Source organism: Typopeltis vanoorti, chromosome 26 (genome assembly GCF_054136105.1).
Source record: "Typopeltis vanoorti isolate ZY-2024b chromosome 26, IOZ_Tvanoo_1.0, whole genome shotgun sequence".
NCBI lineage: Eukaryota > Metazoa > Arthropoda > Arachnida > Uropygi > Thelyphonidae > Typopeltis > Typopeltis vanoorti.
The window spans coordinates 12,514,597-12,541,077 of record NC_143574.1 but is presented as its reverse complement, the minus strand read 5'-3'; the positions used below and the strand labels follow the sequence as shown (position 1 = coordinate 12,541,077).

The window sequence follows — 26,481 nt, the reverse complement described above, 5'->3', positions numbered from 1 at the left end:
ACCCTACTCTAGAGACATGGAACTTTTTGAAGCCATTTCAGCCTCCATCAAGTGAGACATGGTCTTACACCATGCAATGAAATTCATCTCCCACTTAAACTACTAACTTGATGATTTGCACGATTTCACTCGTTTCATATATTCTACTTGCTTTATGTTATACTAGACAAGAATTTATGCTGGAGATCAAAGATAGTTGTAGAAAGTTTTACTAAAGGATTAGAAAGTATATTATAAATGGCGATGCACCATTTTACTACTTGTTTATAGAAAATATAACTTCTGCAATGATTTAATCTTAATACCTTTTTTCAACCATACCAACCTTACTTTGCTTATATAACGATATAGGGAAGGATCTAAGAGGAACGGTTCATTTGTTCGCTGATGATGCGAAGTTGGGTAGGGCAATAGTGAATGCAGAAGATGTCAAAATCTTGCAGGATGATTTGAATAGATTGGAGTTCTGGGCTAAGGAGAATGGATGTCAATTTAATGTGACAAAAAGTATGGTTATGCATTTTGGGGTGAAAAGATTAGCAGCAGTATACCACATTGGTGGAACTGTACTCCAGGAGATTGATGAGGCGAGGGACTTGGGAGTGTTGGTGGATAGGAAGATGAAGTTTAGGTGACGCATTGCAAAAGTGGCTAAAACAGCTCATCAAATCACTTGGTTGCTGAAAAATACTTTGACGAGCAGAGACAAGCAAGTTATTGTTCATCTGTACCGAGCCTTGATAAGACCTCATCTCGACTACTGTCCAGATTTGGTCACCTAGGTTTCTTTTTGATGAGGAGGAGGTGGAGAGGATCCAGAAGCAAGTGACCAAGATGATAACAGGTCTATGGAATGAACATTATGAGAACAGGTTAAAGATTTGTGGGTTGCAGAAATTGGTTAATAGGCAGAAAAGGGGAGATATGATTAGACATTCAAATTGCTGAAGGGTTTCTATAGGATTAATTCAGAGGATATTTTTGAGATCAGGACTGGTGGTGGAAGAACAAGGGGACATTTATGGAAGCTCGCAAGAGTGTGGTTAGCAAGGGTATTAGAGCTGGGTTTTTTACTTTTATAGTGGTAAATGAGTGGAATAAGCTGTCAGTTTGTTGTGGGTGCTATGACAGTGAATGAGTTCAAGGTGAGGTATGATAGATACTGTGAGAATGTTGAATAGTTGTGTTGACATGATGTTTAGGGCTTCTCTCGATGAGTCTAAGGATTCCCTGGAGTTGCCTGTAATAATAGTAATAATACCTTCTGGGATTAGTTTCACTGATGAGACCTCTTTTTTGCATTTGGGATATTCAGGCAACTACTGTGTGGTAAGCTTCTATATACAAGTAGACTAGTTGTGAAAATACTTCATGTGCAAACAAGTTTGTACATGCTTTGGTAAAGGATTAAAACAAGACTATAACTTCTTGTGCCTATGGTCCCACAGAAGGTTCAACTAAGGTAGAAGTGGAGAAATTTTTTGAGGCTCTAGAGAAAGCTACTGACACAATGAAAAATGAAAAGTTGGTCCTTGTTGGGGATCTAAATAGCAGAGTAGGAAATGATTGTCAGACATACAAAAATATTTTGGGAAAATTTGGAGAAAAGAGCAAAGCTAATAATAATGACAAATATCTGTTGGATTTCTGCTCAGGACATGGACTGGTTATTACTAACACCATGTTCCAACATAAAAATGTGCACAAATTCACATGGAGAGAAGAGGCAAGATATAAGAAAAGTCTCATTGACTATGTTATTGTTGATAGTGATGTTTTCTCCCTGGTGCAGGACACCAGAGTGTACAGAGGATTTGAAATTGGAAGTGATCACTATTTAGTCTTGAGCAGGATAAAATTGAATTTCATATTGAAAAGAATGACATGTAAGAAAGTTTTAAAGCGAATAAAAGTTGAGCAGCTCTCAGATGTGGACTGTAGACTAAAATGAAAGAGTTTGAGAACAGGAACCAAACCATGGAGATTCAGTGGCAAGCCTTGAAGAAAACCCTGATTGATTCAGCTAGAGAGGCATGTGGTGAAGTTGTCTGCAAGGATAGAAAAATTAGAACTCCATGGTGGACACAGGCAGTTAAAGAGGCAGTCAGGGAAAAGAAGAAAGCATATCAAAAGTTCCTGGCAAATAAGTCAGCTTGTGCTCTTAGAGAATACAGAGACAAATGCAAGAATCTAAACACTGTGTAACACTAACTAAACAAAAGTCATTATTATTATTATTATTATTCAGGCCTCCAAGGAGTCAAAAGACTCATCGAGGGAGACATAAAGTCTGTCAAGACACATCGAGGGGAGGTCCCCCCCCCCCGAGAAACACAAAGTCTATCATACCACTCTTTAAACTCATTGACCGTTCTCGCTCCCACCACTCCATCAGGCAATGCATTCCACGGCTCAACCACCCTCCACACAAAGAAACCACTCCTTACCCTCTTGCTCACAGTTTCCTTTCGTAACTTCCAGGGATGGCCTCTTGTCATCACTCCTTCCCGCTGATCAACCAAGCGAAAGAACTCCCCAGTGTCAACCCTGTAACCACCTCTCAACAGTTTAAAAGTCTCAATCATATCACCTCTCCTTCTTCTATCCACCAAACTCTGCAGTCCACATTCTCTCAGCCGATCCTCATAACTATCCTTGTACAGTCCTGAAACCATCTTTGTCATCCGTCTTTGTATCCTTTCCACAGTTAATTTATTCCCTTCAAATCCTGGGGACCAAATCTGAGAACAATAGTCCAAGTGTGGTCTGAACAGAGACTTATACAATGGAATGATAACCCTCTTATCTCTGCAGGTCAGTATCCTTCTCATAATAGCAGCAATCCTCTGTGTTACCTTCACCACCTTTGCAATATGTCCCCTAAACTTCAGGTTTCTATCAATCATCACCCCCAGATCTCTTGTCTCCCCTACTTCCTCCAGTATAACTCCTCCCATAGAGTATGCAGCATCCCATCGATGTTTCCCAAACCTCAAGACCTTACATTTTGCTGCATTAAACTGACACCCCCATTCATTTGCCCATCTATCTAGCTTATTTAAATCCTCTTGCAGGGCTACCACATCTGCACTATTACTAATAATCCTTCCCAGCTTCGCATCATCCGCAAACAACTGAACATCCCCCTGCAATCCACTGGCTATGTCATTGATATAAAGGTTAAACAATATAGGTCCTAGTACTGAGCCCTGTGGGACCCACTTGTAACCCTCTGCCTGCTGGAAACTGCTCCACAATACACAACTCTCTGATACCTATCAGACAGCCAATCCTGAATCCAGTTGACCAATCTGACATCCAGACCCATGTGCTGCAACTTAAATATCAGCTTATCATGTGACACCCTGTCAAATGCCTTCGCCAAGTCTAAGAAAATTGCAGTATATGCCTTTCCCTCATCTAATGTTCTTGTAACTTTATTATAAAAGGCTAGCATATTGCTAAAACAAGAGCGTCCTTTCACAAATCCATGTTGATTCTCACAGATAACATTACCCTCATCTGCCCAATAATGTATACGGTCCCTCACTACTTTCTCCAAGATCTTAACAACTACTGATGACACACAGACTGGCCTATAATTAGACACTTCCAGTCTGTTACCACCCTTATGCAATGGCACTATCTTACCTTCCTTCCATTCCCTGGGCACCTTTGCCAAAGCCAGACTTTCATTGAAAAGCCACGTTAAAGGCACTGTCAATTCCCTAGCACATTCTCTCAAAACTTGTGGTGAAATACCATCCAGTCCCACAGCTTTACTGACATCCAGAGTACTCAGTATCTGAAACACACTCTCCTCCTGTACCTCCAGACCTCGAACCAGTCCTATCCCTCTAGCATTAAAACTGACTCCTCTAGGATGAAATACTCCAATAAAATGTTCATTGAACAATTCCACTATGTCCTCTGCATTAGTCACTCTATTCCCATTTTTATCCCACAATATCATTCTTCCACAGAGTCATTTCTCCTCCTACTGGCCACATAGCTAAAAAATTCCCTAGGATTTTCTTCGGATCTTAGGGCCAATCTCCTCTCATATTCCAGTTTCGCTTTCCTTACCACACTAGTCACTCTTCTGGCCTGTGTCTTATATTCCTCATGAATCTCTTCACCTGTCTCCTTATATCTCTTCCACAGCCTCTTTTTCGTATGCAATTCCTGTTTAATATTGTTTGTCATCCACTTTACTCCAAATTGCGTCCTCTTCTTCACTCGTGGTATACAACTTACCATTGCTGATAACAAATATTCTTTCACAATTTCCCACGCACTAGTGATATCCCGGCCTTCCAATTCCTCCCTCCATGAAACTTCATGAAGTTGACGTCTAAGACTATTATAATCACCTGCCTTATAATTCCACATAAGTTCCCGTCTCTTTGATACCCCTGCATGTCTATTCATTTTCCAAGTCAACACCATATGGTCACTCTCTCCAACTGGTGGGAGAGACGTCAACCCAGTTATTATCAACTCTTCTGATGCTATAACCAAATCCAAAATTTTTGAACCTCTTGTTCCCTCTGTTACATGTTGCCTAAGACATTTGTCCCTCAAGAATTCTAGAAATTCCATTCCCCTATTGCTACATGCATCTTTCTTTCCCCAATCTATACTACTGTAGTTAAAATCTCCCATAACAATCGTTCTTCTTGCACTTGCCACGCTCAACTGTCTCAACATCTCCTGGTCCCCATCCTCTGTGCTCCTGGGTCTGTAGAAACACCTCATTAAATATCCTGTCTTGCCTACCTCTACTTCACACCATACGCTCTCAAAATCATTTGTCTCACTTCCTTCCAAATTCTCCACTCTTAGAGGACATAGGTCATCACTTATCATAAGCAATACCCCACCACCACGCTTTTCCCTCCTATCCTGACGAAAAATGCTATACCCAGCGACTTCTATTCCTGTTGTTATATCCCCTTCTGTCAACCACGTCTCAGTGATCGCAATAATTTTTGGCCAGGCTGATGCTATCTGCGCCACCAATTCCTCTCCTTTGTTCCGGATACTCCTGGCATTAGTATAAAGCATATAATGCCATTGTTTCTATACCCAGCATTATCCCTTCTAGAATGCACTGGGCTCAGTGTTATCTGACATTGTCTCCCTTCTCCCAAGTATCCATTCCCACAAGAGGCCATCCCTGCTATCATCCTCCCTGGGACACACTGACTCGTTTAGAACAGCAATCTCTCCAGATGCCTACGTCCTTCCTCATTCAAATGTAAACGGTCTCTCGCATACAATTCCTCCTTTTTCCTCAAACGCACTCCAAGCATCCACATATACCAGTCCTCTCTTGTCACACATTCTCGCTATTATGCCATTCAATATCACCGCTCTTCTGCTCAGCTCATCATCATACCTAGGCAACAGGCACACTATTTTTCCTCTCTCTGTCTTCTTCTTCCGTACAGTCTCAAGCAAAAATCTCATATCTCTCGCTGCCCGACTTACATTACCACTCAAGTCATTCGTTCCTACCATCACAATCATCTCATCCATCCTTTCACCTCTCTTAATTGCCATAGCCACCCTTTCTATTGTTCCTCCTGGCAAACACTCCTCACACATCCTATCTTGAACACCACGGATCATTGAGTTGCCATACATTATACCTCTTACCATTCCCTCGCTCCTATTGTTTCCATTCTCTCCTCTTCTTTCATTCCCATACATCTCTCTCATTCCCTCTCTCCTACTGTTTCCATTTTCTCCACTTCTAGCACTTCCATATCCCTCTCTCATTCTGTCTCTCCTACTACTGTTTCCATCCTCTCGTCTTCTAGCATTCCCATACCTCTCTCTCATTCCATCTCTCCTACCGTTTCCATTCTCTCCTCTTCTAGCACTTCCATATCTCTCTCTCATTCCATCTCGACTACTGTTTCCATCCTCTCGTCTTCTAGCATTCCCATACCTCTCTCTCATTCCATCTCTCCTACCGTTTCCATTCTCTCCTCTTCTAGCACTTCCATATCTCTCTCTCATTCCATCTCTCCTACTGTTTCCATCCTCTCATCTGCTAGCATTCCCATACTTCTCTCTCATTCCCTCTCTTCTACTGTTTCCATTCTCGCCTCTTCTAGCACCCCCATACCTCTCACTGATACTCCCTAAATTCTCTCTCTCTCTCTCCTACTCTGATTCGCCTTGCATTTATCTCTTCCATTCTCCTAATTTTATCTTTCATACTTCTGCTCTCATTCACAAGACATTCCACCTCCTATTTCAACTCATCTATCTCCCTCTGCAGGTCAGTCACTCTTAATCTAAATTCACTCTCCCAAACAAAACCATCTCCTAAACTTTCACAGTCACTCACACCTTCCACACTATCAACTATTATTTTCTCATTCTCTCCTATCACACTACTTGTCTTCCTACATTCATTCCCCGTTCCTGGAGCAACAAAGTCGGATATCGATATATCTAATGTACTTATTTCCTCTAACATCATGGGAGGACTTTGGCAAGAATATAGAAAATAAATATCAAGAAGGTGGCAAAATATTCTGGAGATTGTTGAAGAAGCTTAGGAATGGAGGAAAGAGTGCTGTAAAAGTTATTAGAGATGATAAAGGTGACATGAAAACGAGAGAAAAAGATATCCTTGAAGTATGGAGTAATTACTTTGAAAAGCTGCTAAATGAAACAAGCAATGGTGACAGCGCAGTGGTAAAATACACTGACCAGGCAAGGCATGCACTCAGGCAAACATATCCATACTTGAAGTAGAAAAAGCCATCAAAGGCTTGAAATGTGGAAAAGCAGCAGGAGTAGATGATATTCGACCAGAAATGCTGAAGTATGGTGGTATAAAAGTCTTACAGTGGCTGCACTGTATAGTCCAGAATGCCTGGACAGAGGGAAGAATTCCCAATGATTGGAGTAGAGCTCTCATAGTACCCATATATAAAAAGGGAAATAAAACTGAATGTGAGAATTACAGAGGTATATGCCTATTGAGTGTTCCTGGTAAGATATATGCAAGTATACTTGAGAAACAGTTGAGAAGAATCGTGGAAGAAAAGCTTGGTGAAGAACAAGCTGAATTCAGGTCAAATAGAGGCTGTCAGGATCAGATCTTCATTTCACGACAAATAGTGGAGAAATCATGGGAATATAACAAAGATCTGTATTTAAGTTTTGTCGATTTGGAAAAGGCATATGACAAGGTGCCAAGAGAGAAGCTATTCAATACGCTACAGTTATATGGTGTCAATGGGGCATTATATCAAGCAATACTTAGTCTTTATTTGAGTTGTAAGTCAGCAGTTAGAATTGAAGGAAGTACAGGAAGATGGTTTAATATTAAATCTGGTGTGAGACAAGGATGTACATTATTCCCTCTGTTATTCATTATCTATATGGATCACATTATGAAGGAAAGTGGTATTAAACATGATATCAAAATTGGAGATGTTAATGTTAGCTCTTTGCTTTATGCGGATGATGTTAGACTTCCAAATAAATCCGCTACAAGTCTGCAAGATTCTCTGACTGAATTGAATAACTGTTGTAATAGATATGGTATGAAGGTCAGCAATAAAAAGACAAAGACAATGAAAATAGGCAGAATCATTGAAAATGTCAACTCTGTTGTGAATGGAGAACCTGTGGAACAAGTAAAACATTTTAGCTACTTAGGCACAATTTTTAATGAAGATGGTAAATTAAACATAAAAATAGACAACAGAATCAACAAAGCTGGTATGGTTGGAAGTCAATTGAATAAATTCATATGGAATAAGAGAGAAATTAGTTGGAACACTAAATTAGTTGTATAGAAGACAGTGTTCAAACCAATTTTAACTTATGGATCTGAGAGCTGGGTCAGAAGTAAAACACTTGACCAAAGACTAGAGACCGCAGAGATGATAGGCCTGAGAAAGATTAGGGGTGTGAACAGATGGCATCAATGGCAATATCATATTAAAAACGAGAATATTAGGAAAGAACTTGACATTGTCAGCATCCATGAATGCATTAGCAGAGCTAATCTTAGGTAGTATGGTCACTTAAGCAGAATGGACGAGGAAAGATTTGCAAATCAAGTGTTCTCTGCCAAGTTGGCAGAGAACGACCCAGAGGAAGACCAAGATATAGGTGGATTGATACGGTGCAAAGTGCCTTAGACGATAGAAATATAAGATCTGGTAATGTTGGAGTCTTGACATGTAACAGACTGATTTGGAGGAAAATTGTAGATAGGAAGTTAGTAATGATGTAAATTTTTCATGTAGTACTATCATATCCTGTACACCCCTTGAGGGTACATGGCAGGAATTCGATGATGATGAATATAATTTCTTGTCTCTAATATACTTTCTAACCCAGCGGTAAAATTTTCTTCAACTTGTTCTCAACCGTACCAACCTTACTTTGCTTATATATTTCTTTAAAATGTGCTACCTCTTCTACATTCTATCAAGAATATTGACATATCCTCCTTTTCTATCTATTTAGATAGTTTTTGTTTTAATCAGTTTTCAAAGATCATTTTTATGTCTTTTTTTTCACAACTTTCCACTATTTCTAAGTTTTTAGAAACCTCCAAAACATTTTACTACTTTCATATTTGTTACACCCATAATATTTAGTTTTCCTATGTTCTTTAAATTCATCAATTCCTGATATGTACCCCAAAGAATGTACATGACACATGTCAGTATACTAAACAATTAAGGTTATATTACTACTTGATTGCTATCAAATTTTCTTCCAAATTAATTTACTATTTATCAGGCCCAATAATGTCAGATCTCATATTTTGGCCTTCTAAGTCACTATTAATTGCATTAATCTGCCTGGATTATAGTTTTCATTTAGATGTTTTCTGGTCATCATGGCATCAAATAACTTTGTTGCTAATTTCCTCTCTCATTCTGTTTAGATGATCATCCCATTTTAGATTAGCCCTGTATCTTTCTTGAATGCCAAATGTCAAGTTCCTACTCTAATACCTTCATTTTTAATGATGCTGCCATTAATGGTATTTGTTCACTTTTTTTTAATTGTTCTCATAACTCACGTGATTGTAATCTTTGTTCAACTGTTTTATTTCCAACTTAACATTCATATCCATTATTTGAAACTACGTGTGATCAATGATTTGTATCCAGAGGTGTAAAGCTGATTGGGAGACCTACTTGGAGAAAGTACGACGAAATCCATATTGGTCATCACTAATTAATCGATAATCTTCCAGACAGTGAAGAAGTTAATTGTTAATGACCTTCTACAGTGTTATCAAAAAGACTCAGATAAGGAAATATAATAGAATGATAATTTAATGGCTTTTATCTCTACTTTTTTCCCCCTGGGGAGCAGGTGAGAGAAGGATTGTATATTCAATACAACTTTCTTTCATATTATTAGGTAGATAACAAATGAGTATAATAGCTTGTACAAACAACAGAGGTGTTAATTCAGGAATGTAAATTTTGATCAACATAGCCCTGAAAGTGACAAATTTTCATTGGCTATCAGTCTTTCTGCAAACTGCTACCATTTATACTATGACATTGTCAGCAAGATTTTAAATAAGTCTATTTTATTTTATTTTATTTCTGATTCATTAAAAACTGGTCTGAGAAATATTGAGGTAATTTTGGATGTTAGCATTAAAAAGTCTTTAAAATCAATCCATTTTTGCACATGACAAAACAAACATTTTTCTTTGCGATCTAGCATTATAAAACTATGGATTTTATTTATTTTTTTTTGTTCTCAAAAAAAAAAAAAAATAAATAAATAAAAATAAATAAAGGCTTTACAGTTTAGATATATACAATTTCCTAAATCTGAACTTAATACATTTAATATGTTTGAAAAATCTGTAACTGTTCAGAGTATATGGACTGAAGAAAACAGATTCATATTATATTTGCATGAAGGAGAAGATATAAGCAATATGTATTCCTTACACTGTTAAGGAAAAAAAAAACTTACCAGAGGAATGCAGTTCGTATAACTTGTAGGAATAGAATTTAAAATGCTTTGTATTCGAGAGATTGAATCTTGTAAGAATTTGATATCCCACAACTAAAAATATCAATAAAGCGATATATAAATAAAGAGAAGCATGGAAGATGTGTACTAGTAATGAAAAATGAAAATCAGATAATAATCCAGTCAAGTATATATAACTTACTTCACAATTGAAACTCTCCTGGTACACATGTTCTGATGCAATAAATGATTCATCCCATCTCTTACAACATTCTGACAAGTTGTTGAACAGCAGAGTTAACCAAATGGTAATTGTTTCTTCATCAAGAGTCTTCAGATTTTGCTTCATAAATACTTTAATTAAGACACTGAAAGAAGTTAATAGTGACTAGGATGTGTATTAAAATGACAGGAATAATCAGTACTTCAGTGAAATATTCTTCTTATTACTATTATAACACAATAAAGGCATCGTTAACTGATCTTTGGTTAATTGACATAAAGAAAATAACCTACAATATAAAATTTTTTACCAGCAGCCTATGCAGAATGAATTTCTTCAAATAATGAACTTTTCATTCATTTTTTTTACTTTTTTTTTTCATTCATAACAATTTCACATTTATTACGTAAGCATTACCGCTTACATAATCAATCAATGTAAACCATATTGTATACATATCTGCAATGTTTTTTTTATTTTCTAAATTAGCCAATATTTTTTATGGATACCTGCTCTTCTCTCTGCCCCCCCCATCTCCAATCCCATTTCAGGTAGTTAACTGTAACTTTGATGAAGCCAAAATTCATAATTTTTTTTATACTAAAGAAACCTAAAGAAAGCTTTTGATTGGTTTAAAAATGAATAAAATAAAAACTTTGTAGCTTGCTTACTTTCAGCACAAGCTGCTATAGTATTCTCTATTATAAAGAAACACAGATGCAGAATGTCACTAATTAAAGGTCAGCTATATACAAGAGACATACAAAAGAAACTATCAACTGACTTTGGTCAATAGAGACATTTTGCTCAGCTGCTGATAAAGATCAACAGCTAAGCAAAACAACAATCCAGTTGGTAGGGATCTGAATATATATATATATTCAGACCCCTACACACACACACACACGGACAAAGAAATTAGCGCACCTGGAAGAAAACATGGTACAATGGTAAAACTAAGCAAATAGCTAGAGTGCGGGGTGGTATGCAAATGATCCAAGTTTGGTGCGATTGCACATGCCCACACACCCTGCAAGCACGAATCAGCAGCCTTATAAAGCCAGCGTGTAGTCGATAGCCGATTAAAGCGAAAAGCACTGGCTGACGCAAGCTAGAGTACACAGTGACAATAATGCTGGGTAGACACCAGAGATGTCGATTTAAGCAACTTACGGACTTTGACAGAGGTATGATCATCGGCCTGAAAACCGGAGGGTGGTCGGGTGCAGTATAGGCATGCACATGAACTGTTCTGACCATACCGTCCGACACTGTCGGATCAGGAAGACCAACAGATCATGCAGCAAGCACGGAGGGATCTCACAGTGACCCGGTCCACTATACAGGCAGATGTAGGGGCTCCTGTGTGCCCACAAACCATTTCCTGACACCTCGTGGAGGTGAATCTACAATCCCGGCGCCTCTTATGTGTGCCCCCCATTAACACCGCAACAATGCCAACTCCATTTGCAGTTGTGCCAGGTGAGAGTGACATGGAACGCCCCAGACTGGTGACGTGGTCTTCAGCGATAAGTGTCACTTCGTCTTGGGAACAGATGATTATCGTGTCCAGGTGTGGAGGACCCCTGGTCAAGGACACAATCCCGACCTCGCTATTGAGCGCCACACCTCCCGCACTGCAGGCATTATGGTCTGAGGAGCCATAGCCTATGATAGCCGATCACCCCCTCGTAGTGGTACATGGCACATCGACGGGGCAGCGGTATGTGGACGACATCCTATGGTCCCATGTTCTCCCATTCCTGGCCAGGAAATCAGGAGCGCTATACCAGCAGGATAATGCCTGCCTGCACACAGCTCGGGTTGCACAGGCCTGCCTACGTCATGTACAGACACTTCCATGGCCTGCCCGCTCCCCGAACTTGTCCCCTATTGAGCATGTTTGGGAGCAGCTGAAACGCCAGCTCCCACTGTGCCACAATATCCAGGATTTGGAGCACAGCGTCTAACACGTGTGGGCCAGTCTGCCGCAAGACAACAACAGGCGTCTGTTCACCACCATGCCGGACCGTATTGCAGCATGTAACACTGCACAAGGTGGTGCAACACGCTATTGACGATGACTGGATTACATACCACAGATCCATTTGTAATTGTCTTTCAGCTCTGTTTTTGCCATCATGTGCATCACTCACTTGTATCATTACACCAATAAAAATTTCTGTTGAATCCTATGCTTTCTTCTTGGTGCGCTAATTTCTTTGTCTGTGTGTGTATATACATCTCAAAAGAGTTGCCAAACCTACAGCACAAGACAAGAATTAAAAAAGAAGGATTGTGATATTTTTCTTGTAGAGCTGGAGGTTGTAATTCTTGAAGAACACTTGAAAAGAAAGGCTCTTTTAGGGGTAGACAGAATGATGAAGAAATAGAAGAAACAGACTGAATGAGTTTGAAGTTAAGTTATAAAAGGAGGTTGTGCAGTTTCTGCTCACAATTTAACAGGTTTAGTGGAGCATCCTTGAAGTACTTGCATACAAGAGACATACTGAAACAAACATTCTGAGAGTCTGTTTCACACAAACATTCAGTGGATGAAGTGAGTCACTGAAGGAGAGGAATGACTGAATTGGACCACCATCCTCTGCATAGCATCAAGAGTTTTTAGGGAGGCCTTAGTACATCACATTAAACATGAAAACAATATTCTGAGTTTGGTTGATTTACAATTTGTACGAAAAATAGCAGATGGATGAGTAAAAAAGTAGTATCTTGAGCAGAAAAGAATGCCAAGCTTTTAGATGCTGCATTTGTGCCAAGAAAGGCTAGTGGTAAATGTCAGTATGGCAAGAGGAATCTGAATGTTTAGTGATTGTGTATTATCAAGGGTAAAGGGCAGTGTACTGAGATCCTTTCTTCATGAAAAAAGCTGACTGTGTTTTAGCAGCACTGAAGGTGACTATATTATTTTCACCCCATAACAGGATAGCACGATGGTCTTGTTCAAGGCACTTGTAGAAAATCATCAAGCTTAGGATGTTCGGGGTTGTCTGCAAGTGTGTCAAATGAACAGGAAGAATGAAGTATGCTATCATCTGCAAAGCTATTAAGCATTATTGGTCAGAGGAAATCCAAAAAGGGGGAACCATCCCCTAGAATGCACACTGATTGACCAGAGAGAAAACTTGCTACCCAGTTACAGAGTGAAAAGGTGGATCGAAGGATGGCAATTTGTTGAGCAGGCCTTGATGACAGATCTAGTTAAATGCTATGGAAATGTCAACACCACCAGCACAGATTTCTCTGAACCTCTTTCATGGCATGTGTTAGAGCTAAATGATGTAAGCTAGACAATCTGCTGTAAATGTAGAGTAGTGAAGTCCATACTGGTGGTCACCAGGTAATGAAGAATTTGACTCTCTGTGATTTTTGTCATTATTTTTAGATGACAGAGATGAAGGCAATGGGTTGGTAGTTTGATGGCAGACTTTTACCTCCTTTTCTAATTTATTTATTTTTTGGAATGGGCTGAATATAGGCTTGCCATATAGTGCTCAGTTCTGGAGCACAACTTTTCAGGTACAACTGGGGAGTTACTATCATGACCAAATGACTTTATTAACATCTAGGTTATTTAAGATTCTTCTGATATCGTTCTGGCAAAAAAAATATAGGCAAGTGGTGCACTGGTTCTGATATAGAAGGAAGTGATTTGTCTTGATCATTTTATGCAGGAATTGAAGGAGAAGAATGATGCCATGAGGTCAGATTTATCTTGGGGAAGAGGGGGGGGGGTTGTTGAAGTTCAGTAGCATCAGGATAAGAAGAGATGGAAGCAGAGAAGAGCAGAAGTTTCACCCGATGGGGAGTAAAAGGCACAACTGCAAATGCAGTTGTGCCTTTTAGTCCCCATACAGGCTTGAACCAGAACAATCATGTATTTGCATCAGATCTGGATCTGCTGATGACTATTCTTGCATTTGTTGTATGTTTCAGTGTAGCTTGAGAATGAAGATAAAGTTCTTGTCTTAAGTCACTTGCAGTATGCAGAATTTTTCTCTTGTACTACTTTGCCATGCCTTATTAAACCATACTTTCTGGAGTGGGCAGAATTTTGAATATAGTGGGGAACGAGAACTTTCATTTCAGTGAGAATATTTAGTAACTTGCTCAGAGCAGGCATTTAGACCAGGAGAGAGGAGGCTATAATCTGATCTTGGAAAAGAAGAGTGGGAGACTTAGAGATCATATCACTTGTTACTGTTATAGTAACAAGTAATAATATACTGAAGGTGTCAAATAATAATAATAATAATACTGCTAGAGAATACAAGGTTCAGAATGGCTGACTGACAGAATATTCTGTGGAGGAGAAAAACTTGCATAATGCTCTGGTTAGTAGATACATGATTTGTGTTAGATCACTGTTTAAGAAAATTGCTTCCAACTTGTTCAGTAGAACTGGAAATGGGAGGCCAGTTAGAGTTGTGGACACAGAAGTCACCTAAGATAACTTCACTGTTTAGGTACTTAGACTGCACACAGTTAAGCTTCAGAGATAGAAAATCAAAGAGGTCAGAGTGATTTTCTATTGCATGAATGTCATGAATAGAGGAAAAATCTAAGTCGGAGAAGACCAAAGACTAAGAATTACCATTTCACATATCTTGAGGAGTTTCACATAACCATATTTATTGAGGTTTAGTTTGGCTTTTTAGATCTGCTGTAGATTCAAAAAGTTATGTTTTCATTTAATGCAGTGAAGAATAGCAAGTATTTTTCAATAGGGTATCAGAAGCAAGATCTGCTACAGTAATTGTGCTGGCAGTAATAGTATTGTTATCTGTATGTTCAGAGAGCTATGAGAAGGAGAGGAACAAGTATTTTGTTAATGTTCACCCTCTTATCTAAAGGCATTGTAGCCATTAGGTGAGATGTGACAAATAAGTTAAATTCAGCTGTGAAGAAAGCCTGCTGAAACAGAAGTTAATACCTCTGTTAACAAGCATTTTTATAATACCATATGGTTGAGTGTGGCGTAGATGATGGTAAAATTTGTGAATTACATTCACAAATTTTACCACAGTAATAAGTCTACCTGCGTAGTTAGGAAGATGTGATTAAAGTGTCTAACAAAGACAGCTATTATTATTTTCTTTTTCTATAATGAACTGGATTCTGGGATGCTGGCTATTGAAATGAGAAGTCAGTATTTGAGCCATGTGGCCAAACTGGGAGCATGTTGCCTACATATCTTAGTCAGGTAGGATAAACTACGCTATTGCACCAAGGTAGGTAAACCAACTAGACTTCATAGACTTACCACACTGAAAGATGTCTAAAATCCTTCCCCTCCAATATAGCCAATAAAATATGGATGGAAACATCCAACATACTAAATCCCAATAAACCTTTAAGTTGAAATTTAACCAGAAGCAGATAAAGGCAATGCTATTGTTGTCCTTGATCAGATAGCATACTTCGAAAAAAAAAAAAAAAAAAAAAATGAACCAATTGGTATCTAGCCACAACATGTTAACTACAACTCTACAAACTGCATCAAAACTAAAACAACAGAATTAATCAAATCAGTGATCACATGGATCAGAGGAAACAATTAAAAAGCTATTACTGCATTATGCCTGTGCTCTAAGAATTTATAGCCTGCCTAAAATACACAAAACAAACACACCGCTATGACCAATAGTTGAAGGAATTGACAGTCCCAATGATCACGTAGCCAATTAGCAGCAACACTGAAATTAGCAGCTACACTAAAGGAGTTCGTAGGTTATTTCCCCCTCCTATATAAAAAATACACAACAATTGATAAACAAAATTAGAAACATCACACTCAACAACAACGATTTATTAGTCAGCTTTGACATCACTGCCCATTTCATTGATGTCCCAATCAATGATACTATTCTTCTCATACAGAATATATTTCCACCTGATATCATGGCCCTCTTTGCTCTGGATATTTCGTGCAGCAAATAAATTTCAACCTACAAAGAAAAGGTACAGTCATGGACTCACCACTTTACTCCCATAGCTAACCCTTACATGGAAGACTTCAGGCAGCGAGCTCTCGATTCAGCAAGCCTAAGGCCCAAAGTATGGCTCAGATAAGTTGATGATATTTTCGCTATCTGGCCCTACAGCTGCGAAAGATTAAATATGTTCCTAAGCCATCTGAACAAACAACATAAACATATCCAATTTATCATCAAGATTGAAAACAATAACTCTCTTCCTTTTCTAGACACACTTGTCATACCTTGAATAAAAATTGTCTTCCCCCAGGCTGCCTTTCATTCATGGTCTACCTCAAACCTACTGTTGTGTCACCTTTTCTTAATAACTTTTTTGTCTACGCTCTTTATGTTTATTCGCCCCTTGGTGTCACGTGGTACTAACTAAGTACAAAGGGAATTGCCCTGGGATAGAGCCAAAATCCAAATGTAACAAAGCTTCTGAGGTTCTTCTTCTCATAAAATCCTAAGACATTTATTTGTTTTCGCTGCACCACTTAGGACAAATAGTATAAAGAAAAAAATCTTAAACAAGAAGTGAGCACCCAGCTATACCTCAGTGACTAACAACTGTTCAATCATGACTGTCGACAAGCTACTCAAATTTCCCGCTTAGGTTCACATATTTAGCAAGTGGTGCATCCGATAATACTAACAAACAACTAAATCAGAGTAAGCAAAAGATTTATTTAACATTCTAACATATATACAGTTCATGGAAGTCAGGGAAAGATCATTTCTAAATTAAAAATTTATATGCTATCATAGTTATCAAATACGAACAGTAAATTCTCAACTCACATAGGATTAACAATAGAGCTGTTCTATATCACTTCACGCATAAGATCCTCATAACTCTCTTAATTAAAACCTTCCCTCCACTCATGAAGTCCACACACCAAAACCACCAGGAAAAAAAGCCCTGTGGGGGGGGGGGTCCTAACTCTTTTATATCTTCCCTATCGGCACCTTCCGTAATCCCCCCCCCGACTCATCGATAGCGCTGAACGCGATATCTCTTGGTAGAGAATTTCTTCTTTTCTGCCTATTTATCATGTGCCGTGTGCACACGATACACTTGCGGCATCTTCCTTTAATCCTGTGCTCTTGGTCTTGGATTACACTACAATTATCGTTAAAAATTGTGAGTCATTCATCTAAGCTTTGTCTATCTAATTTCTAGGAATGGTATGCTGCTTTAATCATACTTTAACGTTCTTTTTCTCTAGAATTTTACCACCAATATTTAACTAGCTTAAGTAATCTTTCTACATAATGGAATAACACTTCTTTCTTATGCATTTTCACAATTATTCATCCTTTTGTTTAATATATCCAATTTTGTTCACATATAGTAGTTTACACTCTTAGATGCAAGCAAATTTTCTATTATCTGTTCTTTACTTGTTAAATTATGAAAGAATAAATTCTCTTAGGAATTTTATCAATCCCAATTTAACACTACACACACAAGCCAATTCATACATAAAAATTCATATCACCATCCAACACAAATACTAGGAGTCATCAGCACCCTTAAACATAGAGTCCTAACAATTTGCTCTAATGAGCAGGTGCTGATGTTGGTGATGTAAATTGTTGATGTAACTATACTGACGAATGAAGATGTCAAAACTAACAACCATGATATAAGTATTGTTTAAAATTTATATTTGGATGAAAGATTTAATTATTCGAAGGGGGTAGAATTTTTATTATAAGATGAGGTATCACAGTGAATGGGGAAGAGTTAAAGTCATAACTAATAGTTTGACTAATTTAACTCCCAACTGGCCAGGATGTATATATAGTCAAGGTTACCATGGATGCAAAGTGCATATTAAAATTGTAATACTATTGATATTACATTGAAATATATGATGGATATGAAGTGTATGATGAGTGATGTATTTTATCCATATTGATAAGGGAATTATTGGGGGGGGGGAGAGAGAGACTGGTGGGAGAATAATGAGAAGCAAGAATAAGAAAACAGATATGCAAGATAAACAGAGAAGTACAAAAAATCAGAATGCACAGGACAACATAGCACTAAAACCATAAAGACAAAATACAGGAATATGTATGTCTGAAAGTGTCCATAGGGATATGGGATGCTTGTAATGCATGGATATTAGCTAATCTGGGTAAATTAGAATAAGTTGTATTGGAGAGAAGAGTTTGAAGTCTGTTGAGAAGTTGATCTGAGGTGTTAGGCTGATTTCTGGCCACAAAACAAGTTCTGTTTATGAATGCTACAATATAGGAAAAGAATTTGTGGTACTGACTACCTGAAAATTGTTGATGTAAGTAAAATCTAGTTGTCTGAGGAAAATCTACTGAAGGGATGATGGAAGTGTATACACATGGTACACATTTCCTCAAGGTGGAGATGTAAAGTGAAATAACAATAATTTAGAAGCTACATGGGTAAATGTAAGTAGGATGACATATTTTGTGGAATATTGTTATAGGTCTGGAAAGGTGGAGGATGATGATGACAATGAAATGTTTAGGTGAATGCAGTCTTGATCTCTTTGCCACTTTCTTATTCCATGCTGCTGCTCTGTCTCCCAAGTTTACTGTAATAACTAACTATAGTTCTGCATATATCCTTTTCTCATTGAAGTCCTTATACAGCTGTCAACCATCTTGGTCACTTTTCACTACCTAGCCCTTAATCCTTCTGCATATATTATATTACTATACATACCTAAGATATTATATAGTACCTAAGATAGAATTCTCATAGAAAGCTTAAACATTGGTTGTACATGCTTAATAAATAACTTAAGGAAATTACAACGTACAATAGAATATACATTAAATTAAACTTTAATATATTTCCAATATTTCGGCAACGTCACACGAGCCAATCTTTGCTACAATAACAAATTGCCGCCATGCGCTCTCTCCTAGCTAATGCTAACACAGCTATTCAGGTGCTTGAAGGAGAGCTTTCCAGCATGTTAAATCACGAGCTTTGGTTAATTTTGTATGATGTCTCGTTGATGCGGCGGATAAAGAATTCGAGAAAATACGGGATCGACATATCAAAAAATTTGAGAAATTAAAAAAGAACACGACCTCTAAACCAAAACTTCCTACCAAAATGGTAATCAACCTTTCTTCAGTTACTTTGAAGCCTGAAGCACTCAACGTGCTTTCACGTGGCCACAACTTCAGCATTGCTCCCAGAAAAATACCGGCCAAAGATATAATGATCCAGATCGAATGTGGGATCTGTCACCTTCCAAACCACATCACCAATAATATTAAACTTGATGTAGCTTGTGTTCTCTTCAAAGCAAGACCTCCAAAAACCAACATATCCAATAAGGAATATAAAGCTCTGCAGGAAACGAGGAAGAACAAAGAAATAATAATCACCAAAGCAGATAAAGAAAATGTCACCATAGTACTCAACCAAATGGACTACACAGGTAAGCTTAATGTATAGTCCATTTGGTTGAGTACTAAACCAAATGGACTATACAGGTAAGCTTAATGTCTATTATTAGATTGGGCTACTTACCTCCCCATTGAATACAATCCCACCAACTCACAACTAAGAAAACTCCACAGGTTCCTTAAGAAGGTCACTTCTTGGCCTGTAGAAGTTACTGACAAATTAAAATCATATAACTCTATACCCCCCCCCACCCCATATATATGGACTCCCAAAAATACATAAAGAAAATGTGCCATTATGTCCCATAGTTGGATGACATTGATTCCCCATATACAAATTAGCTAAACATTTGGCCAAAGCGCTCACACACTATACTGGCAACACACCATCATACATAAAAAAACTCAGCCCACTTCAAAGCCAGTATAGAAAACCTTACACTCCAACATAATGACATAATGGTCAGTTTTTGACTTCTCCTCCTTATTCACAAATGTCCCACTCAAAGAAACCTTAGAGCTAATCCAAGCTAAATTTCCTCTCGATATCTCAGCCCTATTTCACAATGAACTCAGGCTATTTCATTTGGCAGGGAAAATACTACAAACAAATAGAGGGGACAGCCATGGGTTCACCACTCTCCCCGCCCTTGGCTAACTTCTTTATGGAGACCTTTGAAGAGAAAGCCTTAAACTCTGCCCCACAAAAATCAACCATATGGTTTTGCTACGTGGATGATGTGTTCGCTATTTGGCCACATGACTCCGATACACTCCTCTCCTTCTTAACACACTTAAACAACCAACACCCCAGAATCAAGTTCACCTTAGAAAAAGAAAAAAACAACAGCCTCCCTTTCCTAGACACACTAGTCACCTGCTAGCCTGATGGAACCTTGGTTTTCTCAGTTTATAGAAAACCCACCCATACAGGCAGATATATTCACCAACAACCCTCCCCCCCCCACAACAATATGGAGTTGTTAAGACACTATACAACAGGGCTGAACTAAACTGTTCAAATGACAATGCCCTAACCAATGAACTAAATCATATCCTCAACACTTTCTCGGCCAATGGCTACCCCCCCCCCCAAAAAAAAATCCAAAAAATATTGAAACCAGTAAACCACAAGCACCCCCTCCCCTTCACAACAAGGATTACTCTAAATCCATCACCATTCCCTACATCCGAAGCACCTCAGAAAAAATTATCAAAATCTTAAAAAAACATGACTTGACCTCTTGTTACAGACCATATAGAAAAAAATGGCATCCCTTATCAGCTCTACTAAAGACCAACCACTCCCCCTAGACCTACCTGGTGTATACCAAGTCCCTTGCAGCTGTAAGTTGTCCTACTTTGGCCAAACAGGCAGGACAGCAAATATCAGAATTTCAGAACACAAGGACTACATCCGGTTTCACCAGTACAGCCACTCTGGTCTTCCAGACCATGCTCTGGATACACACCACAGAATACGGTGGAAGAAAGTCACAATAATACACCATAGCAAGTTCAAATATGAAAGAATATTCATGGAATCAGCCTCAGCCCTAAGAAACATGCCAAACCTCAACAAGTTTGGTTGCATGAGACTGCCCCAAATTTGGGAGGCTTACATCAGGAGACCTTCAGCCCAACGGCCAAGAATACCTACATAGCCCGCTAGGGGGCACCATCAGGACTTTTAGGAATACCATAGCTACCTTGCTTCGTTCTCATTGACTGGATTTAGTGCCCGTGTGCACGTGTCTTTATTGTAAGTTCCTTTTGAAGATGGCAACATGACGTTGCAAAATATTGGAAATATATTAAAGTTTAATTTAATGAATATTCTATTGTATGTTGTAATTTCCTTAAGTTATTTAGTAAACTAAAATAGAATTCCCTTCTAAAACTCAAGAAGTTCTTTTTTATTGCTATGAGATACTTTCTCTTCCATTGTGTATTTCTATAAGTAAAATCACCCTACTTTTATTTGTTAAAATAACTTGCCTAAACATTTCTGATTTCAACTCTGTCTCTAGAGGTGAAAAGTGACTAAGATATCAATGAGAATAGAGTATATGCTGAGCCATAGTGAGTTATTATAATAAGCTCAGCATGAAATAAGAAACCCGGTGGAAAAGAGATTAAGACTGCCTAAATCAAGTAAAAGTCTCAATGCAATTTGAATGTAGGAAATGATATGACAAGCATAAATAAGGTAGATCAGGGATTCTCAACCTATGGTATGCGTACCACCGGTGGTACATGAGCCACTGCCGGATGGTATGAAAACAGATTTGCTTACTGGTACATCTAATATCTTGAATTAAATATAGTGGTATGCCACTGGAAAAGGTTGAGAACCCCTGAGGTCAGTGGGATTTAGGTACAGGTGGAGGAGGTAGCCGCCTTGGGACCCCACAAGGCTAGGGCCCCCCAGCACGCACTATATATTTTTTTTTAAGTAAAAATTTGAAAAACTAATATTTCATTTTGTTTAAATTTTGTCTTAATTCTTGGAACTACTGTCTGTACTGTTGTTTAATTGTAACTATATAATAAAATTAATTCTATTTTCATTTTTGTTTTCCAAATCGACCGCTTCAAATAAAGGTGGTATAAATGGTTAAGGAACCAATGAAATTCTTGTAACCTTCAGTATCCTTTATCCTTTGTTGTGGTTCGGTTGTTGTAATTATAAAATAATTGTTTTGAATATATATGCATATTTAATATTTTAGCCATGAAACGAACGTACTTGTCCAGGGCAGAAAAAAGAAAAATTATCGCTCTCTCAAAAAAACTCCTTGGAGGTTTTTTTGACTTCATCTAAATTTCAGAGCAATGAAGATCGTCAACCAACAAGTGATGAACGAGATGAAAAAGAAGAAGATAGTCTAAAAAATGATAACATAATAGAAAATGCTGAATGAAATGAAGAAAATTTAAAGGGCCCCGAAAATTGCAAATGCCTCGGGGCCCTTAATGCCTAAATCCGCCACTGCCTGAGGTATATATAAAACAGATTAAGCAAAGAACATGGAAGAAGATGTTATAGAGGTGAAACTAACTAGTTACATGAGTAACAAGCTAAAGAAAGTAACACATACACTGGTTTCCATAAATTAAGGAACAAAGAAAAATCATGATAGTTTGAGGGAAAGAAAAAAAAAACATATGACAGTCAGGTACATTAAAAGTGACACAGAATCTGTTTATCATATGCAAATCAGTGGCACTGTCAGAGGTATATGCAAATGAGCGATGGCACAAAAGCAAACATTTTGGAGTGGGTTTTCATTTCTTGTTGGGAGCAAGAACAAGACATTCTGCAATAACAAAATTATTGGATATGGCTGCAAGATGTCATTTAACTGATGAATTCAAGTGGCAAGCGATCATTAGACTAGAGGCCAGATTGCCAGTTGGTTGCACGAGAGTCGTTCCATGGTCCACAGACTGTGGAAACAATTCTAATTGTCACAAAGAGAATCCAAGATTTACAGTAAAGGAAAGTCATAGACTACAGCAGCGGGTGAGCAATATCCCCAATTATCTGTTTGCTGAGACGGGTGTTACTCCGAATCAACTATAATCTGACCTTATGTTGGCTATAGGGACTTTGGTATCTGCTTCCACTGTGAACAAAAGGCTTGTGGTATGTGTGCTAGACAACCAGTAGTCTGCATGCTCTATCCCCACAGCACAGGAGAGAATGTTTGCAATAAGTCAGGCTCCACCTCATCTGGACACAAGATCAATGGGGGGGAATCAGCATTGTTTACAGATGAGTCCTGAATTGCTCGACCAAGTGATACTAAGTGCACCCTGATCTGGATAGAACCAGGGACACATTATTATTCCTCTAATATCCGTGAAAGGGATACTTATGGTATCCCATCTAATTGAGTGGATGCCCTGATCTGTATGTACTTCCTAGCAGAACGATGAATGCTGAAATTTATAGAGACAAGGTCTCAGACCTCTATGTTTGTCCATATGGAGGTGTGATAGCAGAGACATTTATTCTACAAGATGATCAAACAAAGCTTGTGGACCAATATCATGAACATGAGACTACTGTATGTATAGACTGACCAGCCAAATCTCTTGACTTTAATCCTAATGAGCATGTCTGGTGCTCTAAGAAGTGTTGCTGCTCTCAATCCCCCTCTCCAAAACTTTGAGAGACTGAGGAGAGCATTGCAGGAGAAATGGCTGTTACTACCAACTGAGCCTCTGAAAACTATTATGAACAGTATGAAACATCATTATGAGCACTGTATTGCTGTGAGGGTGACCTCATTCCTTATTGAGGCACTTTGACAATCTCATTTTAACCTCAATTTTGACATTTTGACAATCTCATTTTAACCTCAAGAAAGAAACAAATTTAACATTTGTTTCTTTCACATTTTATATCATATACTGCTTTTGACTGAATTGCATAAACATTCATCATACAGTTTTTGAGTTATAGTAATTTTTTTTTCTTTGTTTGTAGTTTATGGAAACCAGCATGTATGTGATAAGGAAAGAGAAACCATAGTTTGGACAGCCAATCACATGAAGAAAATCCCAGTGAATTCTGCTTTCACAATGTAAAGATGGAGTGGTAGAAAAGAGACTAGATGTGAGTGAGCATGAGATGTTCCTGGTGTTATATGTCAATGTTAATAGGGCTGGCGCACAGGGAGGCATTTTTTTATGTGATTTGTAAAATTATAGTACATTAGCACTGTGAATGGTCTAAGAGTTTTTTTTATTTTATTTATTTTTTTATATAATCTGTTCTAGAAACCAAACATGGAAGAACTTTTCAAGCCAACTGAAGGCCTCCAAGTAAACAGGATGGTGATCTCATAGCATGTGATGAAATTCATCTCCCACCTAAAGATGCTTGCAAATATCCAAGCACACAGCACAGTGGGATTCAAATTCATAGCTTGTTGGTTGGAGAGCAAGTATCCTAACCATTAAGACAACCAGGCCAGCTTAATAACATAATTCCTATTTAATGTGATGGAAAGATAAGTCAAGACCTGGTTGGCTGAGTGGTTAGCATATCCACTTTTCAACCAAAAGGCTGCAGTTTGAATCCCACCATGGGCATGGATGTTTGTGATTATCTGTGAAAATACTAGTGATGGTGTTGGTTGGTGTGGATGATGCAGTTTGCTGTGGTTGGTGAATTGAGTGGTGGAGATGGAGAGTTGTAGAGCAGGTGTCCTCCCTCAATGAGTCTTTGGACTCCTTGGAGGTGTTACATAACAATAATAAAAAGACTACAATATATGACTGGGTTGATAAGAGCAGATTCTTTATGGAGATTTGCTTGCTCTGAGGATTTGAGTGCTAAGGGAAAGTCATGTTTTAGCAAATAATTACATATTAGTGTAATGGATGAATCAACCAAAGGGGATGCTTATACAATAATATATGCAGATTTTGAAGAGCTCTGATAGATTGGTATTAAATTGGACACATGGGATTGAATAAGAGATTAGTGAGTGATGTCCCAGAAGAAAAAGGTGACTGGTGGTTTGCTGTAAGGCTGTTTCAAGAATGCTGTTTAGTAACTTGTGGGTCAATGATACAGGTATGTGTGTGTGTGTGTGGGGGGGGGTTAATGAGATACAAGTTGTTTGCAGATGAAGCAAAGTCGAGAGAGAGAGGAGGAGTGAAGCTATTGTTACAGCACTTCAGGAGAATTTAAACAGATTTATGTTGGTGTGTGAGTGGACTGACAATTCATGTTGGTAATGTACAAGTATATATCAATTTTACAATTCTGAAGGCTAGGATTGAATAGTATGTATTCAAGTGGTGGGGAATATTTTGAAGGAGATGATAAAGGTGAGGGAATAAGAATACTGTGTTAAGCCACAGTAAAGCTATTACTGATCTAATGATGTTAACAATTAAAAAATGACTGGCTGACAATATCAGGACTTCTGTTATCAGTTATCTGTTTTTAAAATCTATACTTAGGAGTGGACTGCACAATTATTTCAAAATCAATCAAACCAAAAATCTGCATTTATAAAATATTCAAAAAATTATTAATTAAAATAGTTAAAAGAAATTTTATAAGCCAAATAATTTAATTGTAGAAAGTTTTCCCACTTGGTTATACAGTGGATTATTATTAGAGCCACCTCCATAAATTACAGTAACAATTTTACACTTCAACCAGTTATAATAAAAACCAGGAATTCTTCATATTTTTTTATTAAATAATTATGTTTATGGATTTTAAATATACAGTTGACAATACTGTAATGTTAGTTTCATAACCTGTCATATGGACACCATTTTGTGTTTAGATTCTCAGTCACTGCTTGACAGCCATCTTGTTCAGTTGCATTTGTTTCTAAGTTATTTAGGTTATTCAAGTGTTTTAATTACTTTTGGAGTGTTCTTATAATATTTTGATGGTAAGTAGTTTATTTCAAGATTTGTACATGGTTTATAAATGTTGTATTGTGTTATTTTATGATTTTTTTAATTCTTTTCTTGACAGAGTGCATTTTTACCATGACCAAAGATCTTTCTCCAATGAAATTTCAGAAATAAAAATGCTCTTAATGAATACTGAACATTCTCAAAGGAAGATAGCATCAATTGCTAATGTTTCACGAGCATCAGTGAGCCGAATAAAAAATAAATTGATGCAAATACTGAATTGGCACTGAAGCATTTGAAGAAATGTGGGCGAAAAAAAATTACCACCCCACGGAACAAAAGAAAAAAAATTAGAGATATTTGCATGGAAAACAGGAAGGCACCTCGTAGGGTTCTTACAAAAATGATGCAGGATGCTGGCATTAAGATGTCTCAAGGTACTGGAGACCAAGATGCTATCCCAGG

At 37.9% G+C, this 26,481-nt stretch overlaps 1 protein-coding gene across 1 annotated transcript in view; it reads right to left on the bottom strand.

The window, feature by feature from the left end:
• LOC150092333 (Fanconi anemia group A protein homolog) overlaps window positions 1-26,481 on the bottom strand; it is a 388,676-nt gene that overhangs the window by 1,868 nt on the left and 360,327 nt on the right. The window contains exons 37-38 of the mRNA XM_090415063.1: window positions 10,193-10,358; window positions 9,991-10,083 (exon numbers count right to left, since the gene is read on the bottom strand). Coding sequence (XP_090271189.1) covers window positions 9,991-10,083; window positions 10,193-10,358 — 259 coding nt within the window. The remainder of the gene's footprint in view (window positions 1-9,990; window positions 10,084-10,192; window positions 10,359-26,481) is intronic.